Raw genomic sequence first — 19,291 nt, forward strand, 5'->3', positions numbered from 1 at the left:
GAGGGCCGCATGCAGGCGGCAGGGGGCTTTCCACCGTTCGTGTATGGTGACCTCCAAAATGGACGGCAGCGTGGAAGGTAGGTCTCATCCAGCCTTCGTCGCTGAGTGCCTTAAGAGAGTTTCTCCACGAAACAAAAAAAAACACCAACATGTTTTGCCAGATTGCTACATTAACACTGGGGCTGCTAACATTAACACTTACATTAAAATAGTGGTGCAACTACTATGGTACAATAAAAACACAAACGGCAACAGTTTTTATTGGTCACTATCCTACTTATATTGTAAATGCGAAAGTTTGTAAGGATGTATGGATGTATGTATGTTTGTTCCTCTTTCACTAAAAAACTACTGCACGGATTGGGATGAAATTGTACAGTAATATTAGAGTTAAACAAAGATGATGTACCGTGGGATTGTTTTTCTTAAATAGCTTTATATAAAAGTCCGCGACAGCTTATAAGTACATATCTACCTTTTATGTGGAAGTAACCTGCACCCCTGTGCATCCCTATAATATTCTTTCCAGTTGCAAACTTGCATGGGTACCACATACCATAATGCTAAGTTTAGACTAGCAAATTCTTGCAAAATATAACGCAAAAGTACTTTCAGATGCAATTATATTAAAGACAATAATTCAAAAATAATACAAATACATTTGCGACTTGTTGCGTTTAGTTGTGCAAGCATAAAGTTTGCAGAAGGCAGCATACCGTGATTGTTTAGTTTCCACGGTAAAATTTTCCTACGGAAGTCAACTTATCCAAGTTTTATTGTTTATCTTAACCCCGCTGAATTCTCTTTAGAGGAAGTATATATACAAAGGATATAGAACACTTTACGTGACCATTAAACACGTCACTACCACCCAACCAAAGAGCCAGTAAAAAAACACATAAGATCGCGCTAAAACAACACATGATATAATAAATTTCAATATGAATAAATATTTTTTATTCCATAAAATCAAGATTGTCAAAGTTAGTTTGTGTTTTAGACATCTCGACTCTCGAGCACATCCGTCACCTTGAACCGGTTGTTGGGTATGTGGACTGTAAACCGGAAGGCCGTGGGTTCTAATCTCCGAATCCCGGTTTTTTTCATAGTAGGCATCTACAACCTACATAACCATAATCTTTGTCACCTTGGATATTTTCTGCTACTTGTGTCATATTACAATTATTACTCTGTTTCTAAATCGACTGTGTACTTACCTATAACTTCTTTCTTTAGTCCATCGTACTAAAGTAAAAAAAGTAAACATAATGATGTTATGAACTGATATAAAAATTACAGTTACTTATCTAATTCTGCCTTTAGCTAATTATTCAGTTAGAAATTAGAATGCATTGATAACAAACTAAGAGGTTCTTTAAAAAAAAATTATAAGTAATCACGATTTTTGAAGCCCTGAAAAGTAAATTTTTAGGAAAATAACAATATAACAATTCAATAATTACTTTATATTATCAGCCCAAATAAAATTGACAGCAACACCTACTTTTACAAAGGATATGTAAATGAATCATTATAATTAATTTTGCACTGTTTATTCTTATCAAGTACCTTACAATTTTATACATTACCTGTCTAATTACAGACAGGTACACATGCATAATTTTATTTGGCTTGACTCCCTTTTTCACAAATTATCTTCAACATAATCATTATTTACATTGTACTGTCAAAAAATGCTATAGTATAAAAAATCACTCTACAAAATTCAGTCATTCTTATAAAACACCAGTCAATAATATAAAATACTGTGAATAAATTCACTGAAATAAAAATATTATTTGTGAATAAGGGAATGAGCTCTGGCCACACTTTGTGTACCTCTTCCAGTCTTTATTGATAAGAAAGAGACAAACATTTTGAACACTGAGGCCGCATTGTTAGGGAATGGTAACATTGCATAAGCTCCAAAACCAAATAGACATGCAGTCTAGCAAATAATTGCTTCTAACACACCAACAAATTCTTTCAACTGGGAAGCACCCATCCTTCATCGCTTAAAGGTTTGATGAAAGTTAATCTCATTAAAAATCACTCACTCTATCAACTCCCTTGGAACATAGTAATACGGCAACCTGATTAGCAATTCTTACACATAATATAATACTTTCTGTATAAAATTATAATTATTTCATAATGTAAATACTATTTGTGACAACTCTAACTTTTTCCTAATAAACATTTGTAAATATATCCCATTTGGGAATATTTGATTCGCAGTTAAAAATGCTGGACATATGCAGTGACCCCATTCCCTTAAATCTAAATTAGTAATGTAATTAAGTATGTTACAAACAGTGCATTCTACTTGACAACTCAATTGCCAATGATACATGTATTAGGGACCTGTGTCTGGCTCTTGGTCCTCAATAGAGAGTGCCTGTGGCGGTGGTGTTTGGGCATTTAATTGTGAGAACACCTCCTTTTCACCTAATGCTAGGGGATCAGGTTGTGCTACTGGTGAAGGATTGTAATCCATCATAGGGAGGGTGAAACAGGTCTCACCACCCCAGCTCCGGTTGCCTCTTGCTCCTCTAAGAACCTGTCCATATAATCAGTATGGCCAGGATGTAAAGTATACTTTTTCTTCTCCAAGCGGGCCTTATTTGCAAAAATATCATGTCGCTCTGTCTTTTTCCATATATAGTAGAACTGTACCAGCTCTCCTACTGAGCGTGTCCTTACTTTGTTTTGTCTTATTAAGTGAAAATCTTTCCCATGTGCCTTCAAACCATTTTCAAAGTTGCGGCACTCTTCCTCTGACCAGAGGCTTGCATGTGCGGGAGTTTGTGCTGATATGCGTCTCCGCCTCAGTGCCTCTTCAACATTGTGACCACATTGTTGTAGTAAGAATAATGCCTCCTCATCGTCACGCAGTTGTTTCCCTCGGGGAACAACCTCTATACCTGTACCAGAGTTCATTACACATATTTTCCTCATATAATCTTCCGTGAGTTTTTCATCCAACACTGTTGGATTCCATAACAATTTATCCTCATTTTCATACGGCAATGCATCGTCATAGCTACACAAACCTTCTGGTATTGCTGCTTGATAATCACTGCCCACCATGATTGTCTTTTTCCAATCATCTTCATCCCGGACTATAATCATAGTCATCTTCCTCCTCAGAAGGAGGACGCGATCCTGATCTAAGGCACCGTGTGGCCTCGGGGCTCGTCGTCTCGCTATACAACTGCGTCAATGCAGATTCTGTCTTCTCATTCTCCTCCCGGGGATAACCTCGGGGACGGTTTCTACCACTGGCTTGTCCATACTTTTGTCGTAACCGTATAATGCTAATAATTCTTCTAAAGGCATATCCCCCTCACGCTGGAGGCTGTTTAATTCGGCCTTGGGATCCTGTTGCTCACCGGCGGCTAGTGCTTCTTCTTCGTCAAGTGTTCTCTCGTCGTCGAAGTCATTTACCAACATATCAACAGTGGGCTGAAAGAGGGACTCGTCATTTCCCACGTCCATGCTCGCATCGTGTTCGCTTACATTGGACACCAGCGCGCAATCTGACATGACTACCACGGTACCAATCTAAGGAGAATGTATCACCAAGGCATTACAATTATATCCACTTATTATAAATAAATGACATACTATAATAGTAAAATAAATAGAAAACATTACAATTATGACATTATACGCGATAATTTTACTAAAAATACGGAGAACAAAACAAAAATATTTTGACACGACTACCCCAATGTCAAAAATTTACATTTTACGTCATGTTCCATAGACAAACGCCAAGTCAAAATTTAGCACAATAATTTGTGTTGCTAGAAAATATTAGAAGACGATCATTTGTAAGACAAGGCTAAAGAATATTGATGTTTAAAATATGGTTTGATAAGTTTTTGGAACAAAAGTATGACTACAGCACGTTCGAATACCTACATGTAAAATTATGGACTGATGGTAACTACTGATTGATTACATCATAGCCCTTGCCCCATTGTTCGACATGAAACATTATTTATTGAAGACTAATATTGAACTGAGAGTAGATTATTCATGCATTGATCAATGTAAAATGTAATAACGAAATTGACTGAAATATACGCGATCTTTATGATATTCCTATTATATTTTACATTATTTGAGTAAGTAATAACTGTGAGTAATAATTGTTTTTCATCGGAATTGCGTTTATAGTTTCGCATTTTTTCATCATTTTTTCTTGTTTATGTTTTGCTTCAGTTAACCGCTGGCAACAATGGTCAATGGCGATTAGCGGGTTGTTATAATCTAGTTTATTGGTCTCTGGTTATAATCTCGAATTTCTGTATTGTGTCAAGTTATGTCAAGTCAAGTGGGTTAAAAAGTGACAAATGTGTATGTGCTGTAAGCTTATCTTCTGAAAAGATCTTGAACAGTTGTGAAAATTCAATAAAATGTTACTTGGTACAATAATAACGTTAAGTAAATAATTTTGTAATTAAGATCGTACAAAGATAGGACCTACGATGTTACCTAAAGTAATTTTTTTATTCGTTACTCTTGTAAAATTATCACATTGTTTTTCCGATGTCGGAAAATGGGATTTACGTTTAAGTGGAGTGAGTATCTCTTTCTATCTATACATACTTAATTTAAAGAATCTTCTGATGTGTTACACACACCCATTATTATTGCATTACTTTTAAACCCATCATACGTGTCCTTTATATATTCGTTGTAAATGATCATGTTTATGCGTTGTTTCTTATAACTCATTATTGCGGTAATAAAAACTCGATTAAAACTCCGATAATGCCGGCTTAAATCAACAGAGTTCATTTAAGTTATTTTAGAGTTGATGAATTCCATAATGCCTAATTTTAGATCTATTCTACTATTGAACTTTAAATCTTGCGAGTTGAGGCTGTAATGTGAATGAACTCATAAAATATACAAAACATTCGTTTTTATCTGCAATTTATATACTAGTGAATAGGAAATGAAACAAATTGGAATGAGCTGAGCTGAGCTCTTGATACTAAAATATGATGTCTAACATCTCTATATTTCTGTAATAAAATTGAAATTATTTTAACTAGGTTCAATACAATAAACAGTAGGTGTTGTTCAGTTCTGATATCAGAATTAATAGGTCCTGAATAGGAATTATAAGTGATGATAGCCTAGATAACAGTGTAATGGACTTCTAAGAAAAATGAAAGTTCAATGTCTAAGAGCATGAACCTCTTCTAAAGTATTTTGTGAGTTATTATTTGCAATAATAGTGTAGGAACATAGAGAGGACACATGGATTTTGTTTTTTTTTATTTCTTTGAATGATGAGACAAGCTTGCCGTTCCCATGAAGGTAAGCAATATGAACACTATTAAACAATAGAAGCACCATCCAACATCTAGAATAATAAAGTATTGTTTGGTATTCCACTGCACTCGCCATCCTGGGACATGAGATGTTAAGTCTCATTATGTCCAGTAGTTACACTGGCTACAATGTCCTTCAAACCTAAGAGGTCCTTTATAATAATTTCAAAGGCTTGTTAAGTCTGCCAACCAGGAGTAGGAAAGCATGGACTAAGTCCTAAACCCTCTCTGTAGTAGAGAAGGTCCAGGCCCAACAATGGAACAATATTTAATACACAGTTATTATAAATAGAAAGTATTTGAAAAGGTGTACATGTGTTAACAAGTTTTTACAGGTAGTATGTGTTTTAAATATGGTATATGTTCTTAGTAATTAAATAAAGTTAGTAAAAAGATGTTATTGACATGAGTGTTTATTTCGGACTAAAGAGAAGTAACTATGGCAAACAAAAACACAAATAGTTCTAAAAATAGAACATATAAAAAATAATAAGTCACGACAAAGGTTACAATCTCCAACAGTATGTAAATTATTTATCTTAGCTAAGAATAATTAATGCAATAGTGAAAATGAATTAAGTAAGATTTTACAGATATTATTAATGTGGCCAAAGTTTATAACAACTGTAGTTTGTATGTGTATTTAAATTTGTATGTTGGAATATGTTCAAAATTTCTTTATCATTAAAACATTGTCCATTTCTGGACAATTGTGAAGAACTTTTTTGCAGTTTCTTATGCAAATCCATATTTAGGTCAAAGATACTAGAAAATGTGTATCTTCATTCTTTCTTTTTTTATATCTAGGTTGCGATCATATGAAAATTCCTTATTAATTCAAATTAATGGCCTAATGCAAGCATATTTTAATATTGAAATTGAGGATATTCTAAGTGCATATCACAGTTTCAGTAATTAAAGTTTTGTTGGATGTTTAAAAAAACAACTATAAACCATATAGCTTAACGCTTCAGTGATGCAAGTGTATGCATTATACTGCTATTACAACAGAATTAATATGAAATGACATGTCATTTACATGATGGTGGACCCCATTCTGGAGTAACACAGATGCATAATAAGCTGCTTTGGAGCACAAAACATTGCATCAATAGACTAAAGACACTTTAAAATAACATTAACACATCTGAGAACACAATATACTTCAAATAATTAACATTTATACAATGAGTAGAGAACAATAACATTTACAATTTTAAAAATAATGATGCCTGTGTAGTTTTTACATTTTTCATTACTGAGCATAGTGGCTTGGTATGGGTTTTTGCCTGGCTTAGCATACCTTAAGGGAGAGCAAAAAAAGACCTCATTTCAACAAAACAAACAAAAAAAAAACATCAAAATATGATTTTTCAAAAATTAATTCATATATTCTGTGGCTGTAACATAGTTTTTTCGCGTGGCATATGCCACCACACACGCCATGTGCTATACATAGCGTAGCGCGTTTAAAAACACAACAGGTGTGCATGCTGCAATCAACATGAATATCCTACTTGGTATAAATTTATCTAATAACATGTATTTTTTTTTATTTCAGGAGAGTTGCATGTTCACATTGGCTAAATCACTATTCAAGGATACAAAATTGATCATCGCGAGTAAGTATCTGCAATTTAATATTTAAAACTGCTATACCATGTGTAAAAACCAAACAAAAAAAATAGAACTTACAGTATTTCGCAAATACTTATATGATTATCTTATGGCAAATTCAGTATTTATTTATTTATTTATTTACTAGCTTTTGCCCGCGGCTCCGCCCGCGTTATAAAGTTTTTCAGGCTAAAGTTTTCCGTTATAAAAGTAGTGGTTTCCCGGGAGCCTATGTTCTTCCCAGGGTCTCAAACTGACTCCATACCAAATTTCATCTTAATATGTTGGGTAGTTTTTGAGTTTAACACGTTCAGGCAGACAGATGCAGCGGGGGACTTTGTTTTATAATATATTGTTTACAACTTTTTAAGAGGAACAATCCCGTCATACATCATTGTTGCATAACTTTAACCGTTTACGCAGCGCACGCAACGGAAGCTCTCAAAACTAATAAATTGTCCCCGTGTTTGCAACATGTTTCATTACTGCTCCGCTCCTATTGGTCATAGCGTGATGATATATAACTTAGAGCACTCCAAAACAAAGGGCTATTCAACACAAAAAGAATTTTTCAGTTCGAACCAGTAGTTCCTGAGATTAGCCATTACTGCTCCGCTCCTATTGGTCATAGCGTGATGATATATAACTTAGAGCACTCCAAAAACAAAGGGCTATTCAACACAAAAAGATTTTTTCAGTTCGTACCGGTAGTTCCTGAGATTAGCCATTACTGCTCCGCTCCTATTGGGTATAGCGTGATGATATACTTATAGCATATAGCACTCCAAGAACAAAGGGCTATCCAACGCAAAAAGAATTTTTCGGTTTGGACCGGTAGTTCCTAAGATTAGCCATTACTGCTCCGCTCCTATTGGGTATAGCGTGATGATATATAGCCTATAGCACTCCACGAACAAAGGGCTATCCAACGCAAAAAGAATTTTTCAGTTTGGACCGGTAGTTCCTGAGATTAGCGCGTTCAAACAAACAAACAAACAAACTCTTCAGCTTTATATAATAGTATAGATTAGGGAAACATACAATATATTAACTCTTATAAACTAGGTAACATAACTTAAAATACATAAATCAACAAAGTTTCCACTTATAGATATCTATTATACAGTACAGTAGATGCTATTGGTAAAAGTTACTAATCATTATCACATTTTTTTTTTTTTATTAATTTTTAATTTTTAAAATTTGTTATTTTAACTGTCAAAATAATTACAAGTTCACAATTTATCAGTTATATATAAAAGAGATACAAAAACAACTAGAAATTCCTAAGTTTACTATTATAAATAAAAACGTAATTATTAAGTTGATTGCGTGTTCACAATTTTCTTTAGTTTTTTTTTATATGAATTAAGTTTTTCGTTAAAAATATCTATTATATCCAGTATATTTTGGTATTTAGGTAAACAACAATAATTAAATGTAGATAACTAATTTTATAGGGAATTATTTGTCACTTGCATTCGGAATTTACATATCCGCAGCTCACGTAAAAGTAAGGGTATCACTTCTCTTTATAAAAGGTGATCCATCAAATTCGAGCCAGTCAGTTTATACCTACTTGTATATGTAGAAAAAGTATGTGTGAATAAAAGTAATTTGCCGATTATGTTATGCTGCAAAATAAATTATTTTGTATAAACTGGTCACAACCGTAATGGTATAGTCGCTGCGGTGGAAAAATATGTATGTAGTAATAATGAGCGGGCTGTGGTTGGTCGTCAGGTATAAGATTTCTAACCGACATTTCCAATCAGTGTTTCCAGTGAGAGAAAGTTTTTATTTCAATACATATAACCATTAAAACTATAAATTAAATGTTTAGGGGGCTAGGTCAAGTGCGTGATATTGCGCGCCAAGGTATTAAGTATTAAGTTCAATTAAATTTTAAATGCAGAATAACTAATATCGTTTTCTGTATAGTAGATTTACAGCGCAACCTTTTTTTATGTCTATAAATCGCGCGATTACTTTATCTAACTTCCATTTTTCTGTCCGCATTCACTTGATAAAGGATAAGTCACTACAGACCGTATTTAGTCCGAGCTGAGCGTCGGCCGTCGCACGGTTAACTAATATTTCATATATTTTTTTATGGACACACTCGGACAACGCTCAGAAACAACTCGGTCCGCCGCGGCTTAGCCACGGCCCGTTGCATGAATGCAGCGCCCCCGAGCTGAACCCGAGTAGTCGTAGAAAGAAAAGAATATCTAGTCATTTTAAAGTAGGTAGCCCCAATATTTATCTTCATAACGTTTTTCCTTTTCTTTTTACTGCTTTAAGTGACCAGACGGGTTTGCCGTTCGCCTGATGTAAGCGATACGACCGCTAACAGATAACTACGTAGATCTTTACAAATATTCACAAATTCTTCTTTCTCTTGTGGTTCGTTCCGAAGTGGATGCACACTATTTCCTTGTAGTTGAAGATTCAGATTCTTTATCGTCCAGAGCGGTCGCAATAACCGCTCATACCAGATCGCCAAAATTCAACATCATTGTATTCTACTCACAACGCTATTTTTGCTCGGAAGAGTAGACTTCATCACGACGCAACGGTAATTGCTTGGTCGAGGCCTATCTGTAAGTACAGGCACGGAACCAGCTCGGTGACTGTGCGGCAGACGCTCGGCTTGGACCCGACATGGTGTAGCGTGGTTAACTGTATATTACCTAGTTGGGTGTGGAACGGACTGCCAAGACGAATATCCGCTGGTTCAAATCCCAAGGGCACACACCTCTGACTTTTATAAAAAATCATGTGTGTATTCTTTGTGAATTTATCCTTCGCTTTAACGGTGAAGGAAAACATCGTGAGGTAACCTGCACATCTGAGAAGTTCTCTATAGGAATTTCGAAGGTGTGTGAAGTCTACCAATCCGCACTAGGCCAGCGCGGTAGACTAAGGCCTAATCCCTCTCAGTAGTAGAGGAGGCCCGTGCTCAGCAGTGGGCAAGTATATAATACAGGGCTGATATTTATTATTTTTATAAATAGTCCTATATAGTGTAACAACCAAATGTCCTTTTCCTGGATTGAAATTCTGCTATCTTATGGTATCGATTGTATTCTGAGTATTTCTATACGTTGCCAGATTTATATCATTCATTGACATCATTACTGTTATCTATAGTTCATTTTGTAGTATATTTCAATTATGTTATCACTTATCACTAATATAAACCTCCACTAAAATGGTTATTTTGTTTTGTTATGTAATGTTAATTTGAACTCATTTTTTACGAAAAACATATCTAAATTGATAATAATGAAAATAATTACAAGTACCTACTGTTAATGAAAATGTTGCTATAAACATTATTCATGTGTTTTAGGGAACTCATGGTTTTGAATCTATAATTAATGTCTCAATCTGTCTTACTATAATTTGCTTCAGAGGTGTTGTCATGCGAAAAGTCAAAATTACAATATCTTCCTACGCTTTACATTTTTTTTTATTTAGCTATTGACGGTCCCGTCTACGCAGAATCAGCTCACAGTGTCTTGAAGTCTGGCAGCTGCTCTTTTGGGTTCCGATTTAATTAAATGTAAAATAGGATCCCAGGCTTATTCAAGCTTCCAACCATCTTCTCTATTAAAATTTGAATATTCTTTATTCCCATAGCCTCGCGAATCATCCTAGGTAGGAATCGCTGTTCTTTGGCAAGGATTTGTGGCTTGTCTACTCTCTACGTTTAAATTCTCTATCATGTATCGACTTTTCGCTCTTTAAACAGATTTATTAAAAACACTTAATAGAGTAGTATATACCCTTAATAATATATGATTTGTATTTTCACAGTATCTCGGGTTTTAACATTGTGTAACGTAATAATAAATAATTGTATTGTTCCAGTGCATTGCGATTCGGCGGTGCCAATGAACATAACGTACGAATGGTCGCCAACACTTTGCTCGCCGGACTACTTACATTACTTCGAACAGGTGAGTATTCAAATGAATCAGAAATTACTACTGTGTCGCTGTCGACAGAATTGGCTTTATAAAATACTAGCTTTTGGTTGCGGCGTCGCCCGCGTGAAGTTTTCCGGAATATTTTTTTTCCGACTTAAATTACGACCAAATTACACAAAATCATTATAAATTGTAGCCTATGTGCTATTCTGATGTTCATCCAATTATGTTAAACATAATGAATACTAATTAGTACTAAAATTGCTTTGCTTGCGTAAAAACATTAAAATTAATTGATAATAGACTCTGCTTGGAAAGCCTATATTTATTATTAAGTATGGATTAGCATAACCTGAGGCAAGTATTAAATGTCATTAAACTAACTCATGTTCGTGAATCCGCCTGCCTTAAAACCCGCTATAGAGATAAAACGTACTCCATAATACTCAGGGATAATTCCTGTAAATAAGCTTCCTATTAGTAAAGGAATTCTCAAAACTGGATCAGTATTTTAATTCATGTTTTTTAATTTAAAGGGCATACGTATTTGATGTTACAATATGTAACATATAATATGTAACATTAGGTTGTCTGGAAGAAATCGGTTTTAGCGATAACACCGCCCATTGTGTGACCATGTCTTGTATTTGTCTTTTTCTATGTTTATCTGTGTGTTTTATTGGTTGTGCAATAAAGAGATCTATTATTATTATTGTTATTATGTATAATATGAAAACGATTCACATTGCACTTAGTTTTATCTAGTCTTTTCCTACTTGCAGCAAGTGGTCGCATGCTCGAATAGAGTGGAGAGATCCGTGAGCGATGGCAACAATACAAGTTCATTGCAAGTGATGAGTGTATCCGAAACTAGGACTTGTCACAGTAACAGTTGGTTGATATTCGACGGCGGCAAGAACAAACCCTCGGAAGTGAACACCGAAGTTATTACGCAGTCGGTGAGTTTGGCAACTATTATTTATTAAAATTAAACTATTCTTTGCCGTCCACCTCGTGACCGCGAAGTCTGCAAAGTCTTCGAAACTTCAGGAGAATATTAAAATATAAAAGCCGCGATAAAATCCAAAAAATAGTTCATTCACGTAAACATAAGAAAACTTTCATTTAGATTTGTATTTTATATAATGATTTCAGTTACGCGTTATATATTAATACTAGCTTTTGCCCGCGGCTCCGCCCGCGTTATAAAGTTTTTCAGGCTAAAGTTTTCCGTTATAAAAGTAGTAGTTTCCCGGGAGCCTATGTTCTTCCCAGGGTCTCAAACTGTCTCCATACCAAATTTCATCTTAATACGTTGGGTAGTTTTTGAGTTTAACACGTTCAGGCAGACAGATGCAGCGGGGACTTTGTTTTATAATATATTTTTTTAGAACTTTTTAAGAAGAACAATCCCGTCATACATCATTGTTGCATAACTTTAACCGTTTACGCAGCGCACGCAACGGAAGCTCTCAAAACTAATATTTTTCCTCGATTTGCAACATGTTTCATTACTGTTCCGCTCCTATTGGTCATAGCGTGATGATATATAGCCTATAGCACTCCAGGAACAAAGGGCTATCCAACACAAAAAGATTTTTTCAGTTCAAACCGGTAGTTCCTGAGATAAGACATTACTGCTCCGCTCCTATTGGGTATAGCGTGATGATATATAGCCTATAGCACTCCACGAACAAAGGGCTATCCAACGCAAAAAGAATTTTTCAGTTTGGATCGGTAGTTCCTGAGATAAGACATTACTGCTCCGCTCCTATTGGGTATAGCGTGATGATATATAGCCTATAGCACTCCACGAATAAAGGGCTATCCAACGCAAAAAGAATTTTTCAGTTTGGATCGGTAGTTCCTGAGATTAGCGCGTTCAAACAAACAAACAAACAAACTAACAAACTCTTCAGCTTTATATAATAGTATAGATTAATGCGTTGTGGATTGCGGGATTTTTTTTTTTATGTGGGACTTACAACCGAGCCTGGGGATGCAACTGGACAAAGGGTTATTGCATGGTTGCGCTTCCGTCCAACACTACGGCGAAAAGGCTTTAATGACAATGTAAAATGTATGTCGAGGATCCAAAATAAAAATTCAAATTGTGATGTAGTCTTTGCCCATAGACAAATAAGGCGTATTTTTGTATGAATATATTGTTGACAGAAATTGCCGCCAGTTCTAACCGTGGAAAAGGAAGGTATATACGTGCTCAAGATGGCAGTCCGGAGTAACACGAAGTTCAACGCAGCCGTACGCATCGAGATGGTGTCGCCGTCTGGGTATCTCTCCGCTGCAATATGGCCCTTGTTGCCGGTGGAGGTAGAACTCCTTTTCAAGTAGAGTGTGTTCACTCTACTTGAAAGGTCAAGTATATTATTTTTTTTTTTTTCAAATTTGATATTGTTCGAGTGCTGGGAGACCTCAGGTACTCTCGGCTGCTGGGCGTGTAACTGAGTTGAAAAACTCAGCCGCCGGTACCCAGCCCGTTGTATCCTCTCACGTCGCTGTGAAGCCTTAAAAGGCGTGTCACTGTAGGTATGTGGGGCGTATGGCGTATTGTGTACTTAACATCTGAATAGGGACAGGTGAAGTAGAAATGTAGTATAGGGAGACAGCAACTAACAAACTGTAAATGCCGTGCCAAATGGCACCCTATAAGCCCTAGACCACCCCGCTCCCTTCGCTATTCTCAGAATGTCTTCAGTTTTAAGGAGTCTTCAGTCCTCTTCGCTTTCTTGAATCCTTGACCGCATTGAACACGTAATAACAAGTTGCACCGGTTAGCGTACCTTTTTCTTCTCGCGGGCAAAAAACGCGTTATCGCTACCGTCACCTGAGGGGTGACTGGAACGGTTATGTTGGTTTCACCGGTCTTACGGCCCAATGTCGACACTCGGGAGTATAGCATCATCTAAGCGAACATTGCATCGAGTCCCTAACCCCTGTATACCCTACACCGGCATACCAACCAAAACCCGCGGTGGCCTTCTTCGGCGCATACGGGACGGCCCCGAGGTATCTTGTTACACAAAGATAGCTGTTCAGAACCATCCTTGCGCGATACCGCGTTCCGGCATCTCTGCAATTAAGGGGGCTAAGATGCTCCCAAACGGTAAAACACGCCTCTGGCGTTTCCGACACTGGGACCTGACTACCCGCATTGTCGTTCACCTCAGAGTCTTTGTAGTCGAGCGAGAACCCCCCGCTGCTCGCCCTGCGACTCTATGACTGTGGCTCGTAGGAGACGACTAATTGGGTGAGAGTCCCCCCCGTGATCATGAAGGCTGCAAAGTGTCCGAAACGTCGGGTGAAAACTAAAATATAAAAAACCGCGATAAAATCCGAAAAGTAGTAAGTATATTTTAACGTTTATATAGTTCGTATGACGTCCCTAGCACTATTAGGGGGTCGACACATCATATACGCGCACTTGTAAGTCACTTTCCAATGTCGAAGGGGTCGGCACGCAACTGACGAGGTCGGCCCGGCGCCAACAGATATTATATATCTGTGCCTCATGTGACAAGTGATACAAGTCAAAAATCAACACTTTACAGGAATACTAAAACAATATGGAAGATTAGATTTGATTATGATGATTTGATGAACTTTATTCCGAAAAAACTATACCACGCGGGCGGAGCTGCGGGCAAAAGCTAGTAGGTAAATAAAGCCTGATACATTCATTACCCATCTTTCCCTAGCAGCTCGCATTGATACGACCCGAGCGTCGACCGTCGTCGCCATGAAAGTCGAATAAAATGCATTATTTAAAAAATAAGTTAAAGTATTCTTATTACTAACGTGTACAGTGTACTTTTTACATCGTCTAAAAACACAGGAAAACATTTTATTTATAAAAATACAAAAAGTTAGTATGCCGCGAAACTGGTTGGAGCTTGACTAAGCGAATGTCGGGCAATTACCTTGCTTTCGTCTTCCAGTATAGAGCTCGGGCAATGTATCTATGTAATAAAAACATCTTAGATAATTACATCGTTTTTAAAACTCTATTGATACAGAATTTAAAATTGTCGGTTCCAAAGCTACTACAAAATCCCAGTGTAATACAGGAGTGGTACTGTATAGTGTGTTTGTGCCTAAGATGTTTTCATTACATAGATACGTTGTCCGAGCTCAATACTGGAAAGAAGAAAGTAAGGTAATTGCCCGACTTAACAGCCAATGAGCGTGCGGCACTAACGTTGTAACGTAACTGGCAATGTATATAATATATCCTTTTCTAACGAATGTATGCTGCATCTTTTTATTTCTTCTTCGAGCCAATTTGTAATTATATGTACAGGTACGTGAATATAGCAAATAGTGCGCCGTTCTTATGTGCCATTTTGTTAGTGACGACGATGTCGCGTCTATTTGTCAGAGATGTGAAAAATAGTTTAGTAAAAGTATTTAAATAGAAAATGTAAATACATTGTTAGTTTAGTATTTAAAATAGAAATACAAAATAGTTTTAAATAAAAGTATTTAAATACAAAATGCAAAATACGTAATTTCAAAATAGGTTTTCCAAATAAAATACCTGGTCCTTATTTAACTGATTTTAATACTAGTGTATGTTCAAAGAGTTCATGTTTCATATTAATTCCACCGAATGAAAGTAGTCGTTCAAAAGGTTCAGAACTTTGGTAAGCAGGTATTATATTTAAGGAAGAGTTTTTTTTTTTACACTTTGACATCTGTTCAAGACTTTCTAAAGCATTGTCTTCATCTTTTAAATATTGTAGTGTTTCCAAATCTAACGTCATCGTCATTGATTTCAAATTTGTTTGACGCGCAATGTTGGCTTAATTTTGTTCTTGGTGACAAGGATTACGATCAGAGCGTTTATAAATAACCTAATTTTGAATTTTAAAAGAATGAAAAATAAGTAAAATGAATCAAAAACGTAACAAAAATATTTTGTATCTTACAAATACAAAGTATTTCAAATAAAATACTAAATACTTTTCGAAAAAAGTATTTCAAATATAAAATAAAAATAGGAATTTTGCATTTTGCATTTGTATTTAAAATACATATATTTCAAATAATTCACATCTCTGCTATTTGTAAACGTCATTGGTGTGTGCGCAGTTCTTCGGCGTGATGTGCGGCGTGTACACGGTGCTGTGCGCGTGCTGGCTGGGCGTGTGCGCGCTGCAGTGGCGCGACCTGCTGCGCATCCAGTACTGGATCGGCGCCGTGGCGCTGCTCGGCATGCTCGAGAGCGCCGTCTACTACGCCGTCTACTCCGCCATCAACAGATCGGGGTACATTTACCTAAACATTCTTATTTAACCTTACCTTTAAAAAAAGATGAGGTCCTCCGTGTTTATTTTTTTTTTGGTATTATCGTTTGTATATTTTTGTCCGAGCGACGGTTGAATTGCATGATACGTTTTGAAGTCACGTGTTTGGATTGGAAATTATTGCCAGTGTCTTCTTAAGACTTTTTTTTAAATAAAGTATTCATTTTCAGTTATTTCAACGCGGAGGCATACATGGTCGCCGAATGGATATCGGTGGCGAAACGCGCGTTGGCGCGGATGCTAGTCATTATAGTGTCTCTAGGATTCGGTATTGTTAAGTGAGTATAAAGAAGTAATTTCATTACGATCACGCCCCTTCCAATGTGTTGTATGGTATTTTTGTGTAGTCGATGCCAACAGCGTTGCGCAAGCCACACGCTAGTGGTTAAGTTAGTGGTGTAGCGGAGCGCCAGTGTCAGTATGAGTCCGCAGGCCGCGGCTGGGCCCGGCGCTGCGGCTGCGGCGCGCTGTGGGCGGCGCTGGGCGCCATCAACGCGTGGCTGCGGCTGCACCACAAGGCCGACGACTCCAACCGCGACCTGCTGCTGTCCGAGGTGCCGCTGTCGCTGCTGGACAGCGCCATCTGCTGGTGGGTGTTCGTGAGCCTGGCGCACACCATGCGCACGCTGCAGCTCCGCAGGTCGGTGCCGCTTGTTGTACTATACGTGCTTTGTTCATTTTAGGTATAATACGTACGTTATTATTAATTGTGTATATTATTTTCAGAAACACAATAAAGTTATCGCTGTACAGACACTTCACAAACACGCTGATATTCGCAGTGATATCGTCCGTTGTATTCATGTTGTACTCGATCAAGTCATACAGGGTTCTGCAGTGTATCACCGTAAGTATTCAAATTATATATTTTATTATAGTTTCATAATATATTATAGACTCAGAGGGTCTAATGTCACTTTGCTATCGAAGTATTGGGAGTTCCTGGTTTTGATTCTAAGGTCAGTGACTGTGACGTGTGTTTTAGTTTACAATTTTCCTAATATGTGACAGAATCCCTAGAGTGGATCGTCGACGTCATTCTTTCTGCAACATATTTGTAAAAGTATTTCGCCACACTAGAACGAAATAAGGGTCTGCCCTTGTGGATAGTAAAAGCGCAATCAGGCAGGCCAGTATAACTGTGCTAACCGTCCGAGGATGTATTTATCGCTTACGCCATAATTTTCTTGGGTTTCACTTAACATCAAGTCTTTGCTCCGCTTCGATAAAATAAAGATAGTGTTCTATTTGCGAGACGAATTTTATTTGGTTTAAATACTCTGTACCTTGTAATTATGATTTGCAGGAATGGAAGGAGGTGTGGATGGATGAGGCGTATTGGCCCATTTTGTTCGTGAGCGTACTCACCGTGATCATGATACTGTGGCGACCTACCAACAACAATCAGAGATATGCCTTCACGCCGCTACTTGACAACGCTGAAGATGATGACGGTAATATTATTAATATACACACGCGCGCACACGTCCACACACACGCGCGCGCCCACGTCCACACACACACGCACACATACATACATACACACATAAAAACACACACACACACACACACACACATACATACACACACGCAAACACATTACTTTTATCTTGTAAGGGAGAGGCAGAGGTGCACCCACTGTTTGCCGTGCTTGTTCCGACCCTTTATGTTATAAGTAGCGAGCCTATCGCTTTATCAGGCACAATTCTAGACTTCAAAGTGAGTAGAAAAACCCAATATCACTTTGCCCGACCCGGGATCTAACCTGAGACCTCAGCATTGCAGTCATACCATAATACAACTACGCCGTTGACGTAGTCGGATCGGGACTTTTTAATTCATATTGTATTATACCTTTTAAGTGTTACCTTTGTAGATATTCTGGTACCCATGAAGAATGAGACAAATTTATTCTAAGTAGATTTTCTTTTGTTCAAGAATGTTAAAGTAACATTCTAAGTTACAGTCTTAGCGAACTTCAATACTACAATTAATTTGCATAATAAATTACCTTTACAAGACACATATTGTTATTCTTTGTCAGTGCTACCTAATACTCTAATTTGGTCTTAAGACAAAAATTTAACTTTTTCTAATAACTTTTTGTAATTACAGAAGAAGAAGAACAATTTGTGAACGACGCGTATGGTGTTAAAATGCGCGGAACAACGAACAGTTCGTCGGGTGACGTCGAACAGAGGGATTCTCAGCCCGATCCCAGCAGCAATTCTCTCGATTCAGATCTGCGCTGGGTCGAGGAGAACATACCGACGAGCACGCTTCCCTTACTAGACTCAGACGAAGAAATCATTAACACAAAGTTCGAAGTCTCCAAAATGCAATAATTACTTAAGCGAATTCTCATATAAAGTATTATTTAAACTGTGATGTTGTTTTATTTTTGCTGTTATTAAATAAATTGCACTTATTTATATGGTTATATTTTCTTTCATCCCTACTGATTAGGGATATAACCTTTTGGGGAAACCCATTCAATTGTAACAACAGTACTCGGTTGAAAATTTTATACCTTCAGCTACAGAAAATTAAAATATTCAGCGGAAAAATCATACATTGATTTTAGAGATTGATTAGTATGTAGTGCCATCTCTGTCGTGCTTCGTAGCTGACTGCCACGTCTTTATAGCTTGATTACTTTACATTGTGTTTCTTGGTTACTTTCCTTGCGTAATTGCAAGGAACAATATAACATGTATGTTATATAATTGTATTAATTATCCTTTTCTCAAATTGATTAAAATGCGATCCAGCTTAGTAATAAAGTATAGTATTTGTGACTTGTGATTATTTTTTTTATTGTTATTTTTAAACGACTGTAGTTGTAGAATTATATTTGCAATATTATTAATTTCCATTGTAAGCAATAATTATTAATCATCACTTCACAAAGAAAAGATTGAGTCACACACGCATAACATATTGTTACGTGCCGCTATCCTAGCCGATGACATCGGGCGTTTCCGGAAGTATTCGGCTGCGCGGGCAGGCTGGCAGAAGAGAAGATATGTCACGCGGCGACTATTCGATTATTATTCTCTCTGGC

At 36.9% G+C, this 19,291-nt stretch overlaps 2 protein-coding genes across 2 annotated transcripts; one reads left to right on the forward strand and one right to left on the reverse strand.

The window, feature by feature from the left end:
• Positions 1-1,451: 1,451 nt before the first annotated feature.
• Positions 1,452-3,749, reverse strand: LOC115443047 (mesoderm induction early response protein 1). The gene is given in 4 exon segments (XM_030168313.2): positions 1,452-2,505; positions 2,508-3,117; positions 3,119-3,250; positions 3,253-3,749. Coding segments are annotated over 4 exon segments (1,185 nt in total). The 5' UTR covers positions 3,547-3,749; the 3' UTR covers positions 1,452-2,356.
• A 497-nt stretch (positions 3,750-4,246) lies between these two features.
• LOC115443050 (transmembrane protein 87A) lies at positions 4,247-18,613 on the forward strand. Its single transcript, XM_030168316.2, is given in 12 exon segments — positions 4,247-4,589; positions 6,913-6,973; positions 10,845-10,933; positions 11,686-11,862; positions 13,079-13,228; positions 16,013-16,188; positions 16,398-16,505; positions 16,660-16,680; positions 16,682-16,867; positions 16,954-17,074; positions 17,534-17,681; positions 18,343-18,613. Coding segments are annotated over 12 exon segments (1,560 nt in total). The 5' UTR covers positions 4,247-4,496; the 3' UTR covers positions 18,573-18,613.
• The last annotated feature ends 678 nt before the right edge of the window (positions 18,614-19,291 follow it).

This window comes from Manduca sexta, chromosome 24 (genome assembly GCF_014839805.1).
Source record: "Manduca sexta isolate Smith_Timp_Sample1 chromosome 24, JHU_Msex_v1.0, whole genome shotgun sequence".
In the NCBI taxonomy this organism is placed as follows: Eukaryota; Metazoa; Arthropoda; class Insecta; order Lepidoptera; family Sphingidae; genus Manduca; species Manduca sexta.